At 40.5% G+C, this 18,030-nt stretch overlaps 2 protein-coding genes across 6 annotated transcripts in view; one reads left to right on the forward strand and one right to left on the reverse strand.

Annotated features, from left to right (window-relative positions):
- RMDN1 (regulator of microtubule dynamics 1) overlaps positions 1-6,597 on the reverse strand; it is a 61,568-nt gene extending 54,971 nt beyond the window's left edge. Inside the window, exon 1 of one of the 2 annotated variants that reach the window (XM_025433650.3) lies at positions 6,574-6,597. The gene's annotated coding sequence lies outside the window, so the exon portion shown is untranslated. Of the gene's footprint in view, positions 1-6,558 lie in introns of both variants that reach the window. The other variant, XM_035708471.2, reaches the window with a different exon arrangement.
- Positions 3,034-18,030, forward strand: part of CPNE3 (copine 3) — a 55,280-nt gene continuing 40,283 nt past the window's right edge. Inside the window, exons 1-4 of one of the 4 annotated variants that reach the window (XM_035708468.2) lie at positions 3,040-3,160; positions 7,356-7,435; positions 17,089-17,228; positions 17,509-17,688. In XM_035708468.2, the coding sequence (XP_035564361.1) occupies positions 17,097-17,228; positions 17,509-17,688 (312 nt within the window). In that variant the 5' untranslated portion in view covers positions 3,040-3,160; positions 7,356-7,435; positions 17,089-17,096. Of the gene's footprint in view, positions 3,161-6,838; positions 7,002-7,355; positions 7,436-17,088; positions 17,229-17,508; positions 17,689-18,030 lie in introns of those variants that run through there. The other 3 variants (XM_025433642.3, XM_049103873.1, XM_025433643.2) reach the window with 3 other exon arrangements.

The raw sequence follows: 18,030 nt of genomic DNA on the forward strand, positions 1-18,030 counted from the left end.
GAGAGTATTTTAATCACTATCTCATTCATTTAATATCCTTTAAATATCCACCTGGTGTTGAGTCCCATATTTATTTGTTCTTTTTTTTTCTCTTTAAATATTTTATTTATTTATATGAGAGAGAGATAAAGCATAAGCTGGAGGAGGGGCAGAAGGACAAGTAGACTCCCCACTGAGAAGGGAGCCCCATCCAAGGCTCCATCCCAAGACCTGGAGATCATAATGTGAGCTGAAGTTAGATGTTTAACCAACTGAGCCAGCCTATTTGTTCTTTGTTTATAGAATCTTGTTATTCCTGATACATACTATGCATTCAATACATGATTGATAAATGGTTGGGTGAATAAGAGCAAAAGCAGAATAGAATCTAGACTGTGATTTGAAGAGAATAAATGAACATGTTGAATAGCTATGGCACTATGTATCTAAATGAGAGATTGCAAAATAAATAAATAAATAAATAAATAAATAAATAAATAAATAAATAAATAAGAGATTGTATACTGGGTACTGAAAGTTCAAAACCATTCCCTTGTCTCTACTTCTTTCTTTCCCTATTTTAAAGGAACCAACATTCAGGTATGGATATGGGTATGCAGTCTTGAAATTCTGAAACTTGAAACTAAGTTTGTGGTGTCTGCGGATTTTTACTTAAATGTAAAGTCGGAATTAAAAGTAAAACAAAAAGTTGTTTTTACAACCTTTAGTAAAAACAAAATAAAGTACTTCTCTTTACTTATTAGTGCGGAGACACACTTCTCCCCAGTGTCCTCCAACCACAAAGGCCTTGTTTCTGTCTCTGCAATTTGCTAAGTCTTTGTCTTTGCTATCATTCCCCTGATCTCAGATCTTTTATGGCTTACTCTTCCTTATTTTTCATGTTTTTTTTTTTTTAAAGGTTTTATTTATTCGTGAGAGACACAGAGAGAGAGAGAGGGGTAGAGAAGAGACACAGGCAGAGGGAGAAGCAGGTTCTATGCAGGAAGCCCAATATGGGACTCGATCTTGGTTCTCTGGGATCATGCCCTGAGCCAAAGGCAGACGCTCCACCACTGAGCCACACAGGTGTCCCTATTTTTCAGGTTTTAATCAAATAGCACTGCCTTAGAGAGACTTTTCCTCATCCCCAGTCTACAAAAGCGCCCATTTGGGAAAATAGCTGGCTCAGTTGGTAGAGCACATGGCTATTGATCTTGAGGTTGTAAGTTTGAACTCCATGGTGAGAAAAGATCTTAAAAATAAGATCTTAAAAAAAAGAAAAAAAAAAAAAACCCAAAGCAAAAACTACCATTATCCGCAAGCTCTTTTCTATCATTTACCCTGTATTACTTTCCTCATGGTGCTTATGGTTATCTGAAATCATCACATTTGTTTTTGATAACTTATTATTTGTTCTCCTTTTAGAATAGACACTTCTGTCTGTCACTAATCACAAGTCTAGAACAATGCTTGGCCCATAATAGTCACTCAGAAAGTGTTCAATAAATATGAATCTTCCCTTGTGCTGATAGAATTATTTTGAAGTGTTTTGTTTGAATTTTTTGGATTAAAAGTATTTTTTTTAACTCCAGAAGGTCTATATCTCTTCATTTGTTTCATTTTTCATGTCTTCTGCAATTTAAAAAGAATATACCTTTTGTTCATTTACCTACGTTTTAAACATCTATTTAGATTAAGATACTAACCCTTCCTTTGACTCTCAGGTTTGTGGCAAATACTTTTTCCTATGTGTTTGCCTATTGATTTTGTCCCTGTTTTCCTTGTAGAAGTTTTCAATTTCCAGTACTCATGTGTAGCGATATTTTCATCAGTAGTTTGCTTAGTTGCAGGCAGCATCAAGTAGCAGTCAAGTAGGAGGCTTTGAAGTTATTTTACATAGAATCTGTGACTTCAGGCAAGTAGACCAAATTGCTCAGCTACCACATTTCAGTTTTCTTATTTGGGAAATGTGGTTAATGGCACTAACTTCGTCACAAAATTGTGAGAATTTTTTTTTTAAGATTTTATTTATTTATTCATGAGAGACACAGAGAGAGGCAGAGAGAGACAGAGGCAGTGGGAGGAGAAGTCAGCTCCATGCAAGGAGCCCAACGTGGGACTGGATCCTGGGACTCTGGGATCACGCCCTGGGCCATAGGCAGAGCCAACCACTGAGCTACCCTGGCATCCCAAATTGTGAGAATTAAATGAAACTCGGATGTAAAATGATTCGAGTAGTTGTGCACACTGAAAGCACTCTAAGAACGTTTAGCAGCTTGCCTTTCACTTTAGATAGTCTCCTGCTGAATTTCCCTGGGTCAGATAGTGGCATACATTTTCTCAAATATTTTATTTATTTTATTTTATTTTATTTTATTTTATTTTATTTTATTTTATTTATTTTATTTTGGATTTATTTATTTATTCATGAAAGACAGAGAGAGAGAGAGAGAGAGAGAGAGAGGCAGAGACACTGGGAGAGGGAGAAGCAGGCTCCATGCAGGGAGCCCCATAGGGGACTCGATCCCAGATCCCGGGATCATAACCTGAGCCAAAGGCAGGCGCCCAACCGCTGAGCCACCCCGGCGTCCCAAATTGTGAGAATTAAATGAAACTCGGATGTAAAATGATTCGAGTAGCTGTGCACACTGAAAGCGCTCCAAGTTAGAACGGTTAGCAGCTTGCCTTTCACTTTAGATAGTCTCCTGCTGAATTTCCCTGGGTCGGATAGTGGCATACATTTTCTCAAATATTTTAATTCCTTTGTCCCTCTTACATTTATTTTGGTGCACCAAGCAACTCATTTCAATGCCTAAAACCAGCTTGGGGTTTTGGATACGCAAGCGATCTCCTTAGGAGCCTTGAATAATCATCCATCAGTGAGTGGGCCGAGTTGCAGATCAGAATCGGCGGGTCCCAGGAGGCCCAGGGCCCTGGTGGGCGGGGCTACACCGCAGCCCCGCCCCGTAGCCCCGCCCCTCGCCCCGTCGGCCCCGCCCCTCGCCCAGTCAGCCCCGCCCCTCGCCCCGTCGGCCCCGCCCATCCCGTCCCGTCGGCCCCGCCCCGCCCCGCCCCTCCGCCCGCTCGGCCCCGGGTTCCTGAGTCCCCGCGCCGCGGCCACCCTGTGGACTCCGGCTGCTGGTCTCCCCCCCTCCCTGGTCCGCCGCCCCGAGAGCCGGATGTGAGTGCGGGCGTCCTTCTGCTCCGGGCCGGCGTGGCGGGGCCCGGCGCCCCACAGACCCCGGGGGAGGGAGAGAGGCGGCTGGGCCCGCTCGGCCCTGGCGTGGACGCGCTCCCCGGGCTCCGGGCGCGGCGTCGGCCGAGGGCCCGGGACTCCCGAGCTCCCGCTTGCAAAGTCCGCGGCCCGGGGGAGGGAGCTCGGGCCTGGCGTCCGCGCACCCGGGCAGGCGGCGCCCCGGGAGGCCAGCCACCCCCGGGGAGGGAGACGGGCCCCGAGAGCCGCAGCACCCGGAGGGGAGGGACTGGGTCACCGAGCGCGGGGAGGCGCGGGGCCGCTTCGGAGCCGCCAGGGTTGCAGGAGGAGCTGGCGGGGGGGGGGGGGGGGGGGGCGGTAACGCTCGGTTTCGTAGCGGGCAGAAGGGCGTGGGGAGGGATATCCTACAGCTCCCATTGCGGTCCGGCTCCCTGCAGCCGGGGGCGTGGAGGAGGCGCAGCGCGCGGGTGCGCAGGGCCGGAGCCTTGGGAGACCCGGAGCACCGACCATCAAGGTTGCGCTTGGATGGTTATCCACGACTCTGCTTACCCTTGGTGCTACCTGTCTGTGGCTGCCGCAACAAATCAGAGTCAAATAGAGGGAATGCCGGGTTCAATAAGGCAGTTTGGGGGTTACCATGACCCATAGACACTGCACTAGGCAAATTTTATATTTGTTAGCTCATTGAATGCTCACAACCGCAAACTTGGGTGGTTATTGTTCTTCTGTTGCACACCTGGATCTCAGATTAAATGACTTACTAAATCACACGAGTGCTAATTAGGTTAGCATTCGTGTTGGAATCCAGGTCTCTGTATGATTTCAGGGCAGAGGCTTTATGGCCAAAAGTAAAGAACACTACTGTTTGGGATAAGACAGGTACCTCGGTTTCCAATTTATGCTTTGACGTTTGTTAGCTGTGTGACCTTGGGCAGGTTACTTAACCTTTTAAGGCCTGTTTTCTGCATTTGTGAAATAGAGATACATCCTATGTCATAGGGTTTTTATGTGGATTAAATAAGGTCATATTTGTAATAACACTCAACAAAATGCCTGCCACAAGAGTTAGTGGTAAGCTGCGTATAGCTACGTACATCCTGCTGTTGTCATTTATTGGGTTTCAGCAAACTCCTGCTCTGAGTGCTGCCAGTCAGAGCCAAACTAAACTTGCGTAGGCATAGAGCACAGGTAGAGAGAAGCAGGAAAGGATCAGAAAGGAGAATTGAGAACAGATGACCTATATGATGGCAATTATAGTGAAACCCGTAGTTGAATGTGTGGTACCCAGGGCCACTTTTTTTTGCCTTTCTGAGATATTTTTAAAGGCAGTTCCTTGGGCTGAAAATATTCAAGGAAACAAGTTTTTGGGCCTGGACCATGAGGAGACACTTTGGATGTGAGGGGGAGCTGAATTTCAGCACTCCCCAGACTAAAAGATGCCTGGCACAAATCTCAGAATGAAGTATACAGTTCTCTTTCAGGATTTCTTCTCTCAGACCTAGCCCCTGAAGAATAGAGAGGGAGAAGAATTTTCAGGATAGAGGAAACAAAAGGATTCTTTGTATTTTAATACCTGTCCTAATTTCATTTATAACTGTAAACACTTTATAGACAATGGTCTTGATTTCCACATAAATTTAAGTCACCTTATAATTACACACATTTAAATATTTTTTTATATTCTCTTTTCAATGCTATCACTGTGGTCCTGAATATTTCCTTTGCAGCATCTGTTCAGATACCCAGTTCATACTGTATCCTAGCTCCTATCAATTCTTGGGATAGCTTTAGACATAATTTTCCTTGCCCCCCTTTTTTTCTCAGTTCTATTGCTATTGCTATGCTTTTTTCTACTATTTTTAGAGTTTTCTTTTCACCTTTTTTTAAAAAAAAATGGTTTTGTCCGTGATTTGTTATCCTGGAAAGTATGCCTGTCAGCAAAACTAAGAAAGTGTTGGATCTGAAATATGACTAAATAACATTTTGACCTTCAAAGATCTGTAATGAGCCACCACTGATCATCAAAAACATACTCTCTGAGATGGATCTTTTAGCAAAAATCAATGACACCATCTACTGAGAGTACTCAGCAAGTTGGAGGAGCCCAAACTTGGACATTCCTTTAGTGTACCCAATATTACCTTTACCCTACAAGGTTAGTTTCCTTCCCACCAATGTTTTTCCTTTGTGTTCTTATTTATATTATAAGGATTGCTAGTCAGGTTAAAGTCCAACAAATAATTAGGTAGTGAGTATGTGATTCAAGATCTGTTGAAAGATGGCTGAGAAGAGGTGTGAATGAGCACCTAAAAAGTATCATAGATTTTATTTAACTACACTTTTAAAGTTTCTGACATAATCAAAACCAGTCATTATATATACATTTGGTAAAATGACAATAACTACATTTAAGTTGATTATGCTGGCTTAAATTTGAAGAAGCTAGTAGAAGAATATTGAGGTTCTTTTGGAGAAGCTGTATTCTTTTAGTATATAACAGCTTATCAGTGTGCAATCATTTTTTTTTGCAATCATATTTTTAAAAAAGATATTTATTTATTTATTTATTTATTTATTTATTGAGAGAGCACAAGTGGGGAGGAGAGGGAGAAGCGTGTTCCCTGCTGAGCAGGGACCTCCCCCCCCCCCAACAAGGGGCTTGATCCCAGGACCCTGAGATCATGATCTGAGCGGAAGGTAGACACTTAACTAACTGAGCCACCCAGGTGCCCCGATTGCAATCATATTTAAAAAAACAAACAAACATTAAAATCAGTGTAATGGTCAAATTTACCAACATAAGTTAGATAGATAGCATATTAATACAGTTTTCCCATGAAAAAAAGAAGAGATACTACATATTCATTTCAGCAAATCATTTTGAAATGTCCTCTTACTAATTGAGTGTACAATGTCTGGTTCCTGTGAAAATTACCAAAGCACAGCATGATTGCAATATGCATTGTCATCAGGCTACTTCAATTTTCTGAGCTTTAGTTTGCTATGCCTCTAAGGTGGTAATACATGTTAAAATAGGTATCTGCAACTGTAAAGTGGAACTTGTTGGTCACATTTTCATCTGTTTAGGGGTCTGGATTTTTTAAAAAGAAGCGAAAATCAAAGCAAGTAATTTCCGATTGTGTTGTCAGGATAAGCTTATAAAATATCTAGAATTATACCCCACCTTCAATTCTCCCCTCTCGTGCTTAATTTTTTTCTTTAGCACTTTAACACCTAGCATACTATATATTTAACTAACTTATCTTTTAAAAACATTTTTAGTGATATATTTTATTTAAGCAAATATACTAAAATATTATCATTTCAATATGTGGTTAATCTAAAAAGTTATTGAGAGATCTCACATTTCTTTTTCATACCAGTCTTGGAAATCATGCTCACATCATCTCAGAGGTACCACATTTCAAATGATCAGTAGCATACTGGTCATCTAAGGGCTGGAACTCCTTGACTAATGTCCAGACCATATGCAAAATTCTAACATCTAACAACTGAGGCGCTGTACCTCTAACACTCTGAGGTTCTAGTGTGACATTCTAGAATCCTGTAATTCAAATAGTCTGCAACTAACACTGTAGGAGTCCTTGGGTCAAATAGCCTATGATTCCAATGTTCTAAGATTCTGTGCTTCCAACACTTCAGAGTCTTTGGCTGAGATCAAGGGTCAGCAAACTCCAGCCTATGGGCCAAATCCAGCCCACTCCTTGTTTTTGTAAATTAAGTTGTATTAGAATACTGCTATGCCCATCGAGTCTGTGACCACTTACATTCTACCAGGGCAGATTGAGTAAGTTGTGACAGAGACCATGAATGTGACCTCTTGACCAGACAGAACTAACATATTTACTTGTTTTTTCCTTTACTGAAAAACTTGACTGACTCTTGACATAGATATTCAAAGATTCTAAGATGAGTGGTAGTTTTACAGATGTTTAATTGATTGTTGTACTTTATAACTCATACATGTTACATACACTCTTTTCTGTGCATCAAATATCACATAATATATATTGTTCAAAAGAGACTGGCTTCCCCATCTTAGGCATTCACCATTTCAGGCTTATATAATCCATTAGGTTGATTACTTACCTTATTATTTTATTTTATTTTTTTTACTTACCTTTTTTTTTTTTTTTTAAAGTAGGTTCAATGCCCAACATGGGACTTGAACTCATGACCCGGAGGTCAAGAGTCCAACGCTCTACCGACTGATCCAACCAGGTGCCCCCCCTCCTTTTCTTATCTTTTTTATTGTCTTTATCCCTATAGTATAACCTCAGGGTTGGATATTTGTTTTGTTCATTGTTCTCTTAACACCTCAGGAAAGGACCTGACACACAGTAGATACTCTATAAATACATGTTGAATGGATGAATAGTATTATTAAACTGTTTGTGGTTGGGAAATAGAGGATTGCCAGAAAGTTAAAACCAGTTGAAGTTTATGTGCCAAGTAACCATAAACGGAATATTCTTGAAACCAGGAAATGTATAAACATTTCAACAATCCTTGCTCAACATGCGAATTTTTTTTAAGATTTTATTTTTAAGTAATCTCTACATCCATCGTGGAGTTTGCACTCACAACCCCAAGATCAAGAGTTACATGCTCTACTTGACTGAGCCAGCCAGGTGCCCCTGCTTAGCGTACCAGCTTAAATCTTGAGAATGAAGTAGTTGTAGTTGTTCCAGCTTTAAACTGAAAGAATTTTTTGTGTCTGTGTTCACCATGAGCTAGAAAGGAGCATACAGTGACAAAACGTGAAATGCCCATCTTGCCCAATTCAATATTGTAGGTGTCCAGCTAAGAAGAGAGGAAGGGAGCTGAGTTTTAGAAAGCGTGCTTTTAGACTTGGGCATAGTTGGATAGTAGGGCCAGGTGAGACGTTCTGATGGCTGCCCCAACATCTAGGAAGGTGAGGAGTTCTTTTTTTTTTTTTTAAGATTTTATTTTTATTTTTATTTATTTATTCATGAGAGACACAGAGAGAGAGAGAGGCAGAGACACAGGCAGAGGGAGAAGCAGGCTCCATGCAGGGAGCTCTTAAAAAAACCAAGGGACATCAGTCTCAGCAGGTTGATATGCCTTTATATATATCCAAACTGCCAGAAGCTTTACTGAGTCCTTACACATTTAACATTTTTCAACTGAGCATCCTGGAAATTCCTGCTAGAGGATATAGTTCTGATTTTTATCAACGCCATTTTTGGTAAAAGATGATTCACTTTGTAGATAATTACTTTGTAGCTAATTTTGCCAAGATGCATGCTTCGAAAGCGGAGCAATATTGAGATGTTACAACTGCTTCTAGCTTTTATTAACACCTCACTCAGTGCACCTACTGTGAACTGTTCATTTGATAAGCTTGATGATATAATCAGCGACATTTCCAAAATGTGTATAAAGCAGCCAAGGGATTAGTAAAGCAGTCTAGTCTGAAACACATGTGAAATAAACCCTATAACCTGCTATGAATCATAAAACAGATCAATATATAATCATAGGAATTTTCTGTGATATGAGCTGGGAGTTAAATAATGTGAGATTCCATGGATGATAGTAAAACTCGCTTCCTTATTATGCTGCGGGTACCGAATAGATTGGGCCCTGTGTTTTGTTTGTTGATATGTATTATTTTTCAAGTCATCTGAGGATAGAATATTTAATGATGATAGAAAAGTACCTAACTGGTGGGAAAGTATCTAAATATATATATTTTTTCGGGTACAGCTCTTCAGTAGTGGGAGATGGAAGCTGAATTTGGAAAATTTTATTCTTTTCCTTCCATTTTCTCTTTTTGGTTCTTATAAATTTTCTGCTATTACTTTTTAAAACATTTTTTTTTTCTACTCTTTCAGTACTACTTCCTAAACAAGTTCTGTACTCACTGTAATTAAATTAGTCACAGAACATTAACTAGAAGAGGCTTTAGAAGTTACTTAAAGGGATTGGCTCAGGGGGCCTGGGTGGCTCAGTTAGTTAAGCATCTGCCTTGGCTCAGGTCAAGATCTCAGGGTCCTGGGATCGAGTCCCACATCGGGCTCCCTGCTCATTGGGGAGCCTGCTTCTCCCTCTACTCCTCCCCCTGCTTATGCACACACACTCTCTCTCATGTTCTTTCTCTCAAATAAAACAAAATTAATGGGAAAAAAAGGGATTGGCTCAACTCTTAGAGTTAACAATTGAAAAACCTGATACCTAGAGCCATACAGCCCTTGCTCACATGTGGTGTGACTGACACAGAACTTACACTGTTTTTCCCACTCCTGGTCCAGTGACCCTATTGGTCCCTTTGCTCATTAAAAAGAAAACGTGCCCTTTTCTCTGTTTGTGTGCTTTAATGCTTGGCCTAATTCTAATTCTCTATCCCCATTTCTAGTATTCCATTGCAGGGATTAAGAAAAAAAATGTGGGCATCACTTTCTTTTTTTTTTTTTTTTTTTTTTAATTTTTTTTTAAATTTATTTATGATAGGCACACAGTGAGAGAGAGAGAGGCAGAGACACAGGCAGAGGGAGAAGCAGGCTCCATGCACCGGGAGCCCGATGTGGGACTCGATCCCGGGTCTCCAGGATCGCGCCCTGGGCCAAAGGCAGGCGCCAAACCGCTGCGCCACCCAGGGATCCCCTGGGCATCACTTTCTTAATAAATACAAGGCAGGCTTACTGCACATTCCTTTAACGTTAAGTTTTCACTGGGTATTAAGTGTGGTATATTCCTTAGAATTAATGTTGCCACCTCCAGAGACCACTGAGATCCTGTAGCCCCCATGTAGATCTGTGTATGTGGAGACTCCAGCAGGAAGAAAATGCTTTCTTAGCCTTAAGTAATTCGCAGTGTAATGGGCTGTCTTGAAGAGGAACTGACTGCTGTGATAGAAATACAAACCATTCCAGTTCTTCCACTGTTTGGCTGCTACTTTTTTTTTTTTTTTTTTTTTTAAAGATTTCATTTATTTATTCATGAGAGACACAGAGAGAGGTAGAGACGAAGGCAGAGGGAGAAGCAGGCTCCATGCAGGGAGCCTGATGCAGAGACTCCATCCCAGGACCCCAGGATCATGACCTGAGCCGAAGGCAGATGCTCAACGAGTGAGCCACGCAGGCGTCCTTGTTTGGCCACTGCTGTTTATTCTGGGTTACCTTTGTTTAAAGAAAGATGATCATGGTCGTAGCCTCAATATTGATTTTCTAATTTTATGAGGTCATATTCATTAATTTGTATCAGGCTGAATATTTACATTTGATATACTAATTAAAAAGCTATAGGGAAATTAATTAGAGAATGTTGTTATTATACTAAGTAATGATTAAGTACAGGCTTTGGTGCTCTCGGGGCATTTTGGCATGATAGGAAACAAATCTGGGTTCTTGTCCTGGCCTTGCTACTTAGTAACTTGTTTATCTTGGGCAAGTAATTTAAACATTGGGGCAAATTATTGTTATTTTTTCTAATAGACACTATGTATTGTTTTGAAAGTTAACAATGTGCTGAATATTATTAACATAGTCTCGGGCAATCCAGATATTATAGTCATAGCTCTGGTGTATTGACCTCAAGCCATATCGTATAATGCTTGTCCTGCCCAGTTTACTAGGGTTTTTTGGTAAAGTTCAGAAGATAATATATTGTTTGGAAGCATTTTGAGAATATTGTAGAAAGCAAAAACCAGAAATTATCTAGCCTTGTATATTTATTAACTCTTTCTTTCCATTTTCCCTTCTCCCACTCTCTAGCTTTAAGTTTAAGTAAAAAAATTCAGTAGCAAGTGACAACATGAATATAAATTCCTTTATAATGGGGATCCCTGGGTGGCTCAGCAGTTTGGCGCCTGCCTTAGGCTCAGGGTGTGATCCTGGAGACCTGGGATCGAGTCCCACATCGGGCTCCCTGCGTGGAGCCTGCTTCTCCCTCCGCCTGTGTCTTTGCCTCTCTCTCTCTCTTTGTCTCTCATGAATGAATAAATAAATTCTTAAAAAAAATTCCTTTATAATGGAGTATAGTTTTAATCCTCTGTAAAAACAGGAATCTTGGGGCGCCTGGGTGGCTCAGTTGGTTAAGCTTTTGCCTTTGGCTCAGGTCATGATCCCAGAGTCCTGGTATTCAGCCCCACGTCAGGCTCTCTCTCCTCAATGGGGAGCCTGCTTCTCCCTCTCCCTTTACCTGCTGCTCCACCTGCTTGTGCTCTCTCTGTGTCAAATAAATCAATAAAATATTAAAAAAACAAAAAAAGAAAAAGAAAAAGAAATCTCTAGATTTCTTCTCCAGCTCTGAGGGCACTTTGATTCTTTCCTCCTGCACCACACAGTTTTATATTGTTGTGTGTTATTTCTGTGTATACTTAGATACCTAGGTATTTTGCTTTTGCTTTGCTTTCTTCCCCTACCCCGTTTAGAACACATAGAAGATTTAAAAAAAAAAAATAGAAGATTCTCATTAAATAACTGTTAAATGAATGGATCGCCCGGATGTGGTTATAATGAGTTCCAAGGTCTTCTATTGCTGTATCATGTCCCCACTGTCCTTAGCATGATAATGGGTGCCATCTATAACCTCTTAATGTAAACACTTGTTGATTTGACCTGGGATCTCCAAGTAGTGGAGGCTTTTAAATTTACTGCCCTGTTACTACCCTTCCCCCATTTTTTTGGAGGGAGGTCGAGCAGGACACCTTTGCTGTTCTGAGCCACAGAGTTTGAAACACTGCATAGGGTGTGTACTGCTGATGTTGCTGGGCACCATTCCAGATGCCCCAAGGTTACCCTGCTCGAATTCAGTGGAAGCCATGCAGGATGCACTACAGATAGCAGTGGTTAGTGAATCATGGTATACGAACCACAAGGAACCTTTGAGAACTTTGTAATGTTGCCAACCTCTTCATTTAGTAGCTAAAGAGTGAAGTTTACTAAAGACTTTGGTGGCTGGGCACTGACTTCTCCCTCCCAATTGTTCTATGACAAATAATGAGTCACTGTCACTGGCTCTGGCCCCCCTTCCCTCATGCAACAACTATGCAGTACCTCAGGTAAACAAACTCTTCTGAGGGGATTTAGGAAAATTAGCACTTATCTATAGTAAAGGCAGCCTGCTTGGCAGATTAATTTTTGTAAATTCCAGACATTCTTTTATTATTTTTCTGAGAAGTTCTTTATAAACAAGGATGAGAAAGGTGCTTTTGTCTTACTGTTGAATAATAAGCCACTGATCAATTAAAATATTGATCAATATTTTGGGCACTATCAATTAAAATATTTGAGTAGTTAATAAATTAACAATTGCTACAATTTGTAGGCTATCTAAAAATGCTGAGTGCCCTACAAATCTACAATTGTCAGATAATTTTTTATCCCTATTTTATAGATGAGGAAATTGAGGTTCAGACTGATAATTTGGTAAAGCTAACACACCCAAATATATGATGAGAAGGTAATTTGAACCAAGCATACTGACTCCAGAGTTACTGCTGTTCCTGCCATGAAAAACCTGTGCCAGATGTTGTGCTTCAGGGTGAAGAGGAAGCAGTAAAGCACAGGCCCCTGTCAGCTCACAGTAGATAGAAAGGGTGATGAGCCATGCACACAAGTAACGATAGTCTAAAGAAAATGTTGTCAGTACCATAACTGCACCAGGGGAGTATCAGCAGCAGCTTTATGGAGAAAGGGTCATTTAAAGTGGATCTTGAGGAACTTAGATGGGCAGGCTGGGGGCAGATGTAGACAGAGCCATGAATTCCAGGTATAGCTCATTGGACTAGGGTAGACCCTGGGTAGCCAGTAATGATTTTTTAAAATTTATTTTATTTTATTTTATTTTTATTTTTAAAGATTTTATTTATTTATTCATGACACACACACACACACACACACACACACACACACACACAGAGCAGCAGAGACACAGGCAGAGGGAGAAGCAGGCCCCACGCAGGGAGCCCGATGTGGGACTCATCCCAAGTCTCCAGGATCAGGCCTTGGGCTAAAGGCAGAGCTAAACAGCTGAGCCACCCAGGCTGCCCTGTTTATTTTATTTTTTTAAATATTTTATTTATTTGAGAGAGAGAGCACATGCGAGTGAGCACAAGTGGGGAGGGGCAGAGGGAGAAGCAGATTCCCCACTGAGCAGGGAGCCCAATGCTGGGCTCCATCCCAGGACTCTGGGATTATGACCTGAGTGGAAGGCAGATGCTTAATCGACTGAGCCACCCAGGTTCCCCCCCCCTTTTTTTTAATCAGAAGTGATAAAATCATGATATGAGTAGAGAGGATGGCAGTGAGAGTGCCTGTCTGGAGACCATTAAGTAGGCAGGTAGAGCTACAGAAGATCTGAAGTAGTTGTGACCATGGGTATAGAGAAGGTTCTACACCTCCATAGTTGAGAGAGATTTGCAGATTCTAGGCAAAATCTGCTTTACTGAGTAGATGTAAGGAATACTTTTAAGGGAAGATGGGAAAAGAGAAAGCACACGAGACAAGAATTTTCAGCTCTGGCATAGGAGTGACTATATATATATGCCTTAGATTTCATACATTTAGCCCAACTTCAGTGATTGGGTCTTAATTTTTAATTCTTCTGAACTGTCTGTGTTATATAATGTTGATTCAGGAAAATTAGGGTGACTATGGAGACTAGGGAGAATGGTTGATAGGTTTAGTATTTCCAGGGGTTATTTGTATTATAGAAATTCTCCAATAAATAATCTTTGTAGTAATAAGGTACTATCCATTCCTAGAGGCTCTTTCTGTCTTCTCTCTCATCCTGCTTTTTGAGTAGTAAAATACATAGAATCATTCTTTAGTTGTGCACACACATTCTTCTGCCCACTTATCCCAGCCAAATCTCCTGTTTTCCATACTGAAAGGGTACAAAACATTTGCTTTAGTTTCTTCCATCATAAAAGAATACTCTAAAGCTCTTTTTAAATTGTATATCATGTGATGGATGATGACAATGAGAGGAAATGAAAAGAGCATGTTCATGAATGTTGCTATTAACAAGGTTCCAGACCTGATTGTTTATGTAATTTCTTCAATTTGTCATTCAGCCATAATGAGTTTCTAGAAAAAAATGAGGTTGCATTCAGAGTCATTTTCATGGGGGAATGCTGTTAATGGAGGAAATTTGTGTCTTAACAGTGATGTAGTAATGTAACTGTCAACAATTTACTAAATAATGAGGTGTGTCTGGCATGTTGTTTTTGTAGCTCTTGTATGAGCATTGTTAGGGGAAAAAAATAATGCTCCTCTGATGTATTGTGCCTCTTTGCTTTGAGACTGACTTCACACATAGATATATATTTTCTGTTGAATTCTTCCCATCCTTGGCACTTTGAGGGCTTTCTGGTGAATTTCATTGTGCAGATGAGGAAACCGAGGTGTTATAGGGAAGTTAAGACTCTCTCCTGAGGTCACACATCATTAGGTCAGTGGTGGGGCCCAGAGGAGAACTCAGCTGTCTGATTCCAGAGCTTGTCAAATGAGGCGATGAAGAGGAAGGGGCAAAGACCTGAGCTGACATCAAGAGTCTGACGCTTAACTGACCAAGCCATCCAGGTGTCCTGACACAAGTGACATTTAAAAAGAAGCTATTTCATCCTATTCCCAGTTTGAGAACTTTCCCTAGCACCTTCTAAGCCACTCCCCTGAGCTCTTCAGCCTGGCTCTTAGGACACCAAACTTGTCTCTCTTCCTGTCCAGCTTGGTTTCCCCCAACGTGTGGATCCTCACTTCTGAGACGCATGATGAGGTGTCCTCTCTATGCCTTCTCATGTCTTGGTTTTTCTACCTCTGTGCTGTGCTCTGTCTTCACCTAATGGAATCCTTCAAAGCCCAGGGAATGTCAGTCTCACCCACACACTCTTAGTACTGCTAATTCTCCTCTGTCTGCTTCAGTGATTTCTCCTTGATCTTTATAACTTTGGCACATATTGTCAGCATTGTGTATTTTGGCACTTAATAATTTGGACAATGTAAAGTGGCAAAACAAAGAAATCTGAATTTATAGTAGTTTTAGTTTTGCAAAATACCTGAGTAGGATATTTAGTAGACAAATTGGGAATTTGTGAATTTTGTTTCTTATTAAAGAATAATTCTCTTCCCAAGTGGAGATACACACACATAACATTGGTTTTAAAAGGAATCTCTAGCTACTAAGTGTATGAAACCTACCTTATTTTTCTCATTCTCCTTTAACTTAGGAATATTAAATGCTGGTATTGATTTTTGCCACACTTGAGTATTGCTATGATTTTTAGAGAGTCCATTAGAGTAATTAAAGAATTTCCCTGAGACATGAGTTGTTATTGACATTGCCAAAGGGCTCTTCTCATAGTAATCCTTGTCATTTCAGACCTGATTAGTCATTTTGTACAGCACAGATATCCTATTTAAACATAACAGGATCATGAGTGGATTTGTTCCTGTTGTCCCAGAATTTCAGCTCATCTCAAAGTGGAGGGCAAGGGCATTAAATACTCCATATTCTAAGGATGTTACCAGCAGCTCTAGGGGAGGGGTTACATCCTCCTCCTCCTCCTCCTCCTCCTCCTCCTCCTCCTTCTTCTTCTTTTTAAAAGATTTTATTTATTTATGAGAGACAGAGACAGAGAGGCAGAGACACAGGCAGAGGAAGAAGCAGACTCCATGCAGGGAGCCTGATGTGGGACTCGATCCTGGGTCTCCAGGATCACGCCTGGGCTGAAGGTGGTGATAAGCCACCCTGACTGCTCAAGGGAGGAGTTATCTTCCTACCTTGAGAACCTGTCCTACCACCATCAACTTCCACTGGACTGTTAGCAGGCTAAGTGGACTTTCAGCTGAGAAATGCAATGCCTGTGTCCTCTTTTTGGTTACATGTGCAATTCCTTTCTTTCCCTCACCCTCAATTTATTGACTCTCAAGGCCAGCTCCCAAGTACTCTACTTTGTCCCTGGTCATTTTCATATATTGATTGGAGACTGGAGTGAGGGGGGATGTGTGAAAGTTAGGCCAGCTGTGGTATTTCTTAGCAAGTCTTCAGGAAGCATGAGTCATGCCTATTCATTAGATGCTCTCTGGGAGACTGGGTTTGCCAACCTTGTCTGCAAATTAGAGTCATCCAAGGAACTGATGCCCAGGTTGCACCCTAAACCAGTTAAATCTCTTTGTGTGGGACTCTGGCATCAGTGGCTTTGAAAACTCTGCGGTTGATTCCAATAAGCAGCCAAGATTGAGAACCATGGCTGTAAAATGTAGGGAGATGGTGTGTGGGGCGAATTAGGGAGTCCTTCGGGTCTTTTATTCCCCAGGTTTGAATCTTAGATGAACTTTTTTTTAAGATTTTATTTTTAAGTAATCTCTATACCCAATGCAGGGCTTGAACCCACAACCTGAGATCAAGAGTCTCATGCTCCACCAACTAAGCCAGCCAGGTGCCCCCGAAATTCTTTGAAAATAAAATATCTCACGCAGTATCTTGTTAAATAAACAGATAAAAATAAAATAAAGGTTGAAGTTTAATTCATTTTGTTATTCAGCTGAATACAGTATTTACCTTTATGTGAAAGATCAAGAATATACTTGAACTTTTTCTGAATGGTAAAACTTATAGTGAAGTGAAAAAAAGAATAATATGTTCTATTGGCCATTTTGAAAGCTGCATTTTATTGTTATACAGTAAATGAGTTTCATCCCAGCAAGAGAATCTGACTAAATACTAGGATAGGGTAATAGCCACCTGAATTGCCAGGAGGCACATCCTAATGGTCTTATTCTAGCAAGTTTACTCCATGATCCTATTTTGACAGTCTGTCCTAAGAATTCAGCTATTTCAGTGGGACCGTATGTACTTCTTAAAGGCACCATTTCATGAGCTTTCTCATTTCCTTGGCTTTCTCACAGCTCCAGAGATGGCTGCCCAATGCGTTACGAAGGTGGAGCTGAATGTTTCCTGTGACAATCTTTTGGATATGGATGTAGGGTCAAAGTCGGACCCTTTATGTGTGTTATTTTTGAATACGAGTGGTCAACAGTGGTATGAGGTAATGTTAAATACTGTAGGTGAAAAGCAGTCTGAATTGCTCTTTTGATAATGTGAAGCACTTGTTAAAACTGTTAAAAAATAATGAAAACATTTCATCTGTTAATGCAGTTTTTTGGGGGCATGTTTGTCTTCCTTGACTGTGGAATTTTTCATTTACATATAGAAACTTTCTTTAGCTATCTGTTATGCTTATATATAGTTTCCTGTAGTATATAAAGATGCTAAAATATAAATGCACTTTGACCTGAAGAAATTTTTTGTTTTGGGGGTGAGTATAGGTTGATCGCACAGAAAGGATTAAGAATTGCTTGAATCCCACATTTTCCAAGACATTTATTATTGACTACTACTTCGAAGTGGTTCAGAAATTGAAATTTGGGATTTATGACATTGACAACAAAACCGTAGCACTGAGTGATGATGACTTCTTAGGAGAATTTGAATGTACCCTTGGACAAGTGAGTATAACTAGTTACTGCAGTATATTGTATCTAAATTTTAACTAGAGAATTGGGTGATTTTTTTATAAGTGCTCATTAATTTTTAGAGTTGAAAAGTATGTAATCACTTTAAAGACCTGAATCATATATTAGTATGTTTGGTTTGAACATTATATAATTTATCTTATTTTTCACAAGGGCAAAGACCATGTATTTTTGGCAAAGCTCATTAATTCTTTTGAGTTAGGAGTGTTTCATTTGACATTTCAATAAGTAATACTATTATTCTAGCTGCTTTGTGTACTATTTACAGCTTTTAGTACAATTTTGTTCTTTTAAAAAATTTTTTTTTAAAGATTT

The sequence above is a fragment of the Canis lupus genome, chromosome 29 (genome assembly GCF_003254725.2).
Source record: "Canis lupus dingo isolate Sandy chromosome 29, ASM325472v2, whole genome shotgun sequence".
NCBI lineage: Eukaryota > Metazoa > Chordata > Mammalia > Carnivora > Canidae > Canis > Canis lupus.